The sequence below is a fragment of the Terrapene carolina genome, unplaced genomic scaffold (genome assembly GCF_002925995.2).
Source record: "Terrapene carolina triunguis isolate 2854851 unplaced genomic scaffold, T_m_triunguis-2.0 Scaffold192, whole genome shotgun sequence".
Lineage (NCBI taxonomy): Eukaryota > Metazoa > Chordata > Testudines > Emydidae > Terrapene > Terrapene triunguis.
Window position 1 is genome coordinate 22,777,951 of NW_020664543.1, and position 8,402 is coordinate 22,786,352.

The following is an 8,402-nucleotide window of genomic DNA, read 5'->3' on the forward strand; positions in this document are numbered from 1 at the left end:
CTATCTATCTATCTATCTATCTATCTATCTATCTATCTATCTATCTAATCTAGTAGATTGATAGCAGAAGAGAGAGAACATATGTATGTTGGCAGAGTAGAATTCTACTAAAATGTAGAATTTACATGTATATGGAGCTAAGGTTTAGTAAAGGTTTTGCAAAGCACATATGTCTGCATTTTGTATTAATCTTGAAGTATCTTAGCTGTATTAATTTGCTAAAGGAAGAAGACTTAGTGAGCCAAATAACCCTATGCATTGCCAGTATTTTTCTTTGTTATTATTCTTGGTGTTCAAGAGGAAGACACAGAAATTAAATACTCTTCAAAGTCACATCTGATTATGATTTAAGCAAAGGAAAAACAAACTGTTCGGAGATGCTGCACAATGTTATTCTTATCGCTGGAGCGGAATATTCTGGATGACAGGGCAAGTGATATATACTTTCTTTGTAAATAATGTGATTAAATATTCACAAATGATAGAGGCACTCAGAAAAAGTTTCCCTCCAAGGGCTAGATTCTGTTTACGGTGGTGTAACCCCAGAGGAATGCCATCAATGTCAATGGAGTCACAGTGGTGGAAAACCGGTGTAAGGAGGATCAGAGACTTATGTATCATCAATGGCTAGAATTTGCCGCATAAAAAAATAATACAGCATTAAGGCACTTTTAATAAAAGAGGTCCTCAGCTAGTGTAAATCAGCATAGCTCCACTGACTTCAGCAGAGATACTCCGATTTACACCAGCTGAGAATCTACCCAAGATATGCAAGTGCTAAAACACATGTGATGCTGCTGAAGCATTTTATAAGTGAGTATTGTTATATGTTAACTAGTCTTGGAATGTGGCTCAGATGACAAGTAAAAATGAGTTATAGCTGAGTCTCAATTTAATCTCTGGTGGGCAAGTTTTCATACCGCAGCATTACCAGTGTGTGACATGACTTTAAGTCTCTGGCTAGAAGACCCCAAAGACTAGAATGGTAGAACTGGCTGGGGATTTGTCATAGGAAAATGCTGATTAATCACAACTGAAACTTTTCATGGAAATGTATGAGAGAAAGAGATCCACCACAGAAAAGCCATGGCCCAGGAGCTAGGGCACTCACTTGGGTCTCTCACATTTTAGGTGAGTGTCCAAACCATGGAGCTATTTTGGGGTGGGTCTCACTCACTCTTGCTCTCTCTGATTTTTTGCACAAATATTTTGAAAGGACTAGTTTTTGCTTCAGTGCAGAACAAAAACAAATGCTGGAACCTATATATTTTTTTTCTTTCTGGCCAGCCCTGTAGAATAGGGTTGCTAACGGGGTCAACTTTAAGATGTATTAATAGGATGTGGGGTATGGGAGCATGACTGGAAGGGGGGGGGGGGTTGTAGGTTAGATTAGAAGTTTACTGACAATGCTGGGAGTGAGGGGCAAAAGTGAAAATTCCTGCAGGTTAGAATTTAGGTGAATGGGCAAAGCTGGGGGAAGGTGCCCTCAGGACAAGAATGGGAGGGGGTTTGCTGCGGGACAGGATTCAGGTGCATTGGCAGAGATGTGGGGGACTCAGGACAAGGGAGTGCTGCAGATCAGCATTGGCAGAGCTGGAGGCAGGAGCCTCAGGATCAGACTATAAGGGGGTGCTGGGGATCATGAATAAGGTGCATGCCAAAGCTGTGTGGGAGCCCAAGAATGGGACAGCAGGGCATGCTACAGGCCAGGAGAGAGGTACTTCAGCAAGAGCTGTGCAAGTCATGGGCTAGGAGAGGAGGGGTTCCTCTGAGTGGTGTTTGATGAGCTATCTGTGCCCACCTTATACTTGCCAATTTCTCACTCACTTGTCTTCTTGAATGTCAAAATCACCTTTGAAAGGGAAAGGGAAAGGGAAAGGGAAAGGGAAAGGGAAAGGGAAAGCTGGGATGGGTGAAGCCTTCCTAACTGCTCCAGGAATATCTGCCCCTTGTCTGAGAACATGCATCTACACACCACCAACCACACAGCATCCTCCTGCCTGTCATTTTCAGGAATGACCCATGCCGGAATATTGCAGCACTGCCTGTAAATACGCTAAGAATCTTTCTTGAATGATAACCTAGATTATTGGAATTGTTTACAGACAAGAGGATCTATATTTCTTGCCTCAGACCTGGTGAAATAAATCATCCCTCAAGCACACTGCTGTTTCTCATTTCAGCCTTGGTCCTCATTCAAGTCCCTCATTAGAGACCCACAGTATTATTGGCTTGGCCAGTGTTTCTGCCTGAGACAGAAATGACACAAACACATCAACTCCACACAAACCCTCCTTTGCTCTCTCCTATTCATGGATCAATTGAAGGCACTTCACAGGGCTGGGACAACATCTTCAGAGGGAGGTGCTGCTTTAATTGATTTCATATAAAGTCAGCTGGAGAAAACACCACCTACTGTGTTCTCAGAAGGAGACTCATTGCCAGAGCTCTGTCAGTTCTTTGGAGCTATAAAGCCACTGAAACGTTTCTGATGCACAGCTTTATGAGCTGGAGGCTTCTGAGCGAGACTATAACAGTCTGCCTTAAAAGCCGCCTGGATGGCCCATAACCGAGGAATTATTTACATTTAGGCAGGACTAGAAAGTGACCCTGCCCTTCTGGAGCTGTCATTAGCTAAATATTTACTAACAATCCCAACCTCGCGCACGTCTGAATGCAATTCATTTCAGTCAGGCTTGTCCGTGTATAGTCTGAACTAACCGATGCAATTGCTCGCAAGGCTCAAACTCCTCTGCACCGCAATTTATGGTGCGGCACCTGTGTAGCGTGGGTTGGGGCCTTAGTCTGTGCCCGGTAGATGTGTCACTAGGAGGCTTATTCCCAACCCAGAGCGCATGAGACATGACCTGTCCCGGCTGCAGCGGGTTACGTGATCGTGGTGAGACGGGACAAGGCGCCTTTCTGCCTGGGCTTTCCCCAGCCATCTCTGACCCAACAACGTCAGCGTGCGGGGCACTAAGCCCGACTCCACTGGAGCCTTCTTCTCGGCCAGCTAACACCTGCTAGCAGCTTGGGGGGCCGACGCCGAGCCCTCTGATCTGCCTTCCTGCCTCCCCGAGCCCCCGGGGCACCGGGCATGGGAGCGGGGGGGATCAACGTTCACCCAGGGCTTGGCCAGGGTCGGCGGAGCGTCTCCTCCTAGAGCTCAGGGCTGGAAGGGAGGCTCCATGCGAGGCTGGCTCTCCCGCCCGCTTGCGAGCCTCCCCTAGACCAGGGGCCCGCGCCATGCGTCCCGTGCTCTCCGGGGTCCCTTCGGCCAAGCACACCCGCCTCCCCACGCACCCGGGCCCCTTAGCCCCGGCGCTGTCGGGCCGGGGCCGGGGGCTTGACTTACCCACGCACTCGTTGGCCTCCCGGGCCGTGGCCCGCTGCCAGGGCCGGTCGTAGTGGAAGGGCTTGCAGCGGTCGCACTCGGGCCCGGCCGTGTTGTGCTTGCAGTCGCAGACCAGGTTGTCGTCGCGGTCGCGGACGCAGCGTGACGCGTGGCCGTTGCACTTGCAGCGGCCGCCCACCTGCAGGTCGGAGACGGCGTAGAAGTAGGAGTCGCGGGCCAGCTCGGAGTCGTCCTCGTTCTCGTCGCCGAAGGTGTGGAGGCGGCTGAAGGCCACCTTGATGTCGGTGGCCGTGACCCAGTCCTGCAGCACGGGCGAGTTGTCGAAGTCGTGGGCCGAGGGGCGGCCGTCCAGGGTGCTGAAGGCGATGAGGCCGCCGGCCAGCGGCCGCATGTCGGTGTGGGAGTCGGTGCAGATGGCCTCCTGCTCGTTCTGCTTGGTGATGGCGGCGCGGCTGGGCTTGGCGTACATCTTGCGGCACTGGGCCGAGTAGAACTGGAAGGGCACCCAGCTGCGGCCGTAGTCCATGGACTTGTAGATGGCCATGGACTCGGGGCGCGGCGAGCAGAACTGCAGGCTCACGTAGGTCACCTCGAACTTCTTGCCCAGCGACAGGGTGAGCGTGACGTTGTGCGGGTGCTGCACGAAGTTCTCCGACTGCCAGCACGTCAGGTTGTGCGGGTTGTTGAGGTCGGTGAGGAAGGCGGGCGGGTGGGCCCGCCGCGGCTCCGAGGCGTTGCAGAGGTGGCAGGTCCGCACGCGCTCCTCGCCCTTCTCGCTCACCACGCAGTAGCGGGCCGGCGGCCTGCCGCAGGTGCTGGACACCTTCACCTCCTTGCCGAAGGCGGAGTTGACGAAGTCCGGGATGCACCGCCGCGGGTGGCCGTTCTCGTCGTAGCACGGGTCCGGCTGCGCCGTCTGCACCGCGAACATGCTCATGCCGTAGCCGCCGCGCGCGCCGCCCGCCAGGCACCACAGCGACACCAGCGTGACCAGAACCCGCCAGCACTTCCCGGGCATCCTGCGGGCGCCTCCTCCGGGGAGCCTGGGGGCAAACACAGAGAGAGAGAAGCGGGGAGGTGAAGCCGCCGTCACAAACCCAATTGCTCCGCTACCCGGGCCGGGAAGGGGAGGCTGCAGCCCGGCAGATGGGGCGCGGAGCGCAGTCCGGCCCGCTCTGCAGGGGACCGGCTCTACAAGCCGGGCGCTTCCCATCCAGCGGGATCGCTGCCCAGGCGGCGAACGGGAAGAGCCTCCCGTGCCAGGGCGCTGCCCAGGAAACCCAGACTGCAGCCCGGCGGGAAGCTGGCGGGCTGGAAGGAGAACTTTGCGCCTGGAGGCAGAGAAACCCTGGCTGGATCAGAAGCGCAAAGCGACCCTGGCCTCCTCTCCCAAGCTAACCCCCGCCGCTAAGGCTGGTGGCTTTAACCCCCCTGCAGCTGTAGCCATCAGAGACCAACAGGTGGGACGCTACCTTCTTCGCTCGTTTGGTTTTCCTCCTGAGGCGCAAGAGTAAAGTTTCTGGAGCTCCCGGGGAAGGTGGCACGCACAGCCCGTCTTCAAGCTCTCAGCCGAGCGCTCCTGGCTTGCGGAGTGGAAGCGCTGGATGCTAAACGGTGTGTGGTTCAAAGAGCCCAGAGCATTCCCATCCTCAGACCAAAAAAAAAAAAAAAAAACCAAACAACACCCAAAACACCCTAGTGGCGGGGCTCTGTCCTTCCCTGCCTCCCTCTCCGCGCCTTGCAGAGAGCCTGAATGACGTTCCCAGCTTCTGCTGAGTTTGAGGTCATCTTAAAGGAGTGACATTCCGCTCACACAAGGAACAGAACAACGACATCCACTGGTAGTTTATCAATAGGATGGGGAGGGGGGGAACCCAGGCAAAGCATCTAATTCAGAGAGATGGGAGAGGAGCGCGTGGGGGAGGGGGTGGGACGGAGCAGACAGAAGGAATCGGTGCGAGCAGGCTCTTCACATCGGCTGTTTGAAAGCAAAGTTTTACAGCGGAGCAAAGACGAACTTTAGGCAAAGGAAGAGAGGAGCCGAGGCAGGGGGAGGGGTTTGGCGTTCCCACCCACTGCAATGGCAGCAGGATCGGGCCCTGGTTTCTTCCTCTGACAGTGACAAGGACCTTCCTCGTGCTCTCCCTTGTGGAAGTGCTGGTGTGTTTGGGGGTGCCCTCAGGCACAAACTCTGTTCTCGGTTACTCTATCGGCTCCGCAGGGGGTTGTACTGGGGGTCCTGAGGGGACCTGGCCGTAAGCCTTTAGCTCCTCGTTAGGTCCTTATTGTTATTTACCTCTCTGCACTCTGTCCGCAGGGCGAAGGATTTGTGTCACGCCAGGCACGGGGTGTAAACAAAAAGTCAGAGCAGAGCTTTCTGCAAGTCTGTTCGGGAAGCGATTGGGAAGGAGCAGCTGCGCCTGTTCAGAGGGAGCCGGGGAAATAACGTGTAAATAAACAAACAAGTGCTGGGAGGGGGACTGTGCTGGTGTCTGAGGTTGAGAAAAGCCTTGGCACGCTGCTGAGTCCGTGGGAAGAGGAGTCTACAGAAGCTAGAGCGGAATCGGTACCTATCGGCTTCTGTGAAGACAGGATCGGGCCCTTTCCACCCAGGATTCAGTCCCGCTCTTCGGGCTCAGGCAGAACTTCCATCAGCTGCTCTGACCTCTCCCTGGGCGTTTTGCCCCAGGAAGGAGTGCAGGATCGGGCCCTTACCATATAGCTGTGCTCTCAAGATCAAATCTTATGCAAGGACCTACGGGGCACTCGGTGATTATACTGGGCGAGCCGGCACGAATTGGTCACTTTTAAGGTAGAGAACAGAGGCAAATCTGCCCCGCTGGGAGTAGTCAGAGAGTCTGGGAGATGACAGGGACCCTAAGGCCTTGGCTACACTGGCGCTGTAAAATAGGATCCATCCAGGTTTATAGCGCTGGAAATATCCGCAGGCCCTAGCAGAGCACCTGAGCCCCTCTGAGGCCTGGGCAGTAGGGTCTTGGCAGCCTCACTGGTTCCCGTCTCAGGTATATTCTCCGGGGAGCCCATGGTCCGGGTGAAATAAAAAACACCTGCTAGGAAATTGTATGGGGGGGAGGGGACTTTTTAAACTGCGTAAAAGAAGTTCCCAGCGCCTGTTGGGGGGATTGGGTCCTGGCAGGACAGGGCCTCTCGGCCTCCTACCGGGAAGATGCCAGAGAGGGGCGCAGATTTCAACCCGGAGGCTGCTTTCTGAAACCCGGCTAATCACTTTATTCCCCCCCCACACACACACACACACACACGCAGAATCAGAGAGCTTCTTCCACCCTCATCGCTTTACACACACACACACACACACACACACACTACCCAGGCGCGCTGTATAAAGTTCAGCGTATTTGTGCCGTTAGTCAAGGCACTTTCCATGGTGGAGGTCACTTCGCTGAAGGTGCCGAGGATTCGCTTATGAGGGCCCCTGCAGACTGGCTCTTCCCCAAGAAGCCCCTTTTAAGCCAGTTGTGGACGCGCGGACAATGGGCGCTTATTGTATTGGTAGCGCAACGCCTGCTCCTGCACCCCTCGCTCACCCCCAGACTCCTCTGGACTCCAATTCCCCCTGCGCCGGGTGTCTTGGCGAATTGTTACCTCGCTTCAGAACAGCTACGAGCGCTAATGATGCTGCATTAGCAAATGCAAGGGCTCCCGTCGGGCATGGGAGGGGAAAGGTCCAAATCAACCACTTGTTTGCATCCCGGGGATGAATCACAGCGTGTTTGGGCTTCAGTGAGACACCTGGAAATGCTTCTTGGAACGTTCATTTCCACCGACAAGTCACACCCTGCGGGGCGCGTGGAATGAGCTCCCTGCTCTGCCCTGTCTTCCCGGGCCCGGCTGTCTGTAAAACACAGCCGAGCTCACCCCGTCACCCCGTAGCCCTTTCTTCCAGCTGAGCCTGCATCTCATGCTCGCTCTCAAGTGTGCAAATGAAAGGAAGCCCCCAGACTCCGCATCTGATTCCTTATCACCTGTGCTCTGGCTTTGGTAGTTCCTCACTAATTAAACACACCGGATTACATTACAATGTAGATTATACAATAGAGGTGTCCTTATAATTAACAAATGATCATTAATAACGAACAAATAATCATAGTTCATAGTTTCATCCTGAAAGAGTGAAACATATCTATATTCTGAATGAGCCTATGAACGTGTTATTAACACACTAATATTGATATGGTGTGGTGTATTGTGAACAGCGTTTCACTCTTCCTTACTGAATCTCCCAGCTCCTGGCACACCGATTACAGGTAAAGAAAAAGCCATCAATAACTTAAGAACAAAGAGAAGAATGAATCAAAATGAGATCAAGGGACAGGCCCGGGTGACTTTCTATGGAATACCAAGATTTTGGATGTGATCCTTCCATCCAGGATCACAGAAGATAACTTGGGGGTGGGGGGCTGGACTGCTTGAGTTGTCGCTAAACAGTGCACACTAGTCTCTGTCCTCAGCTCACAGCGCGGGACCCCGGCAGGTAGAAGTTATTTTGTCGGTTAAAAGCGCGGCTGCCCCTTTAAAATCTTTCGAACCAAACTCTTTCTAAAAGGCACGCGTGTGTCATTTTCAGGTAGGCTGTTCTCGTGGGCTGAATTCCCTCCGGTCTCAGTCCCACTTGGGGCCGTATCAGAAGACGAATTCGTCTTCCCCGTCCCGTTTCTCTGCCAGGCGGATCTACTAACTCCGGAAAGACAAGGGGACTTGTTCAAAGTTGGCGTGGGCCGAGCTGTTCTCGCGTGTTCCCCGCGACTCTCGCTAGTTCAGACACACTAGTTGCGTTTGACTCCATGGGGGTGTTCACCCTTAACGGGTTGTTACCTCTCCCTCGCTCTAAACCCAAGATGTCATTCCCGTGTGTTTGGGAACAAGCCCATTCTCCGGGAGCATGCCAATGCTCCGATCCGGGGTGGCTGCTGGGTTTCTGCTCTAAAGCGAGTAGACAAGAATCAGACGCCTTTCGGGGGGGAGGATCAGACATGATTTTGTGTAGAGGCTCACTGACAAACCCAGC

The 8,402-nt window shown here is 53.6% G+C and overlaps 1 protein-coding gene across 1 annotated transcript in view; it reads right to left on the bottom strand.

Moving 5' to 3' along the window:
* The window catches only part of NTN1 (netrin 1), a 214,637-nt gene extending 209,624 nt beyond the window's left edge, over positions 1 to 5,013 (bottom strand). The window contains exons 1-2 of the mRNA XM_026654489.2: positions 4,828 to 5,013; positions 3,356 to 4,398 (exon numbers count right to left, since the gene is read on the bottom strand). Coding sequence (XP_026510274.1) covers positions 3,356 to 4,373 — 1,018 coding nt within the window. The 5' untranslated portion in view covers positions 4,374 to 4,398; positions 4,828 to 5,013. The remainder of the gene's footprint in view (positions 1 to 3,355; positions 4,399 to 4,827) is intronic.
* Between the last annotated feature and the right edge of the window lie 3,389 nt (positions 5,014 to 8,402).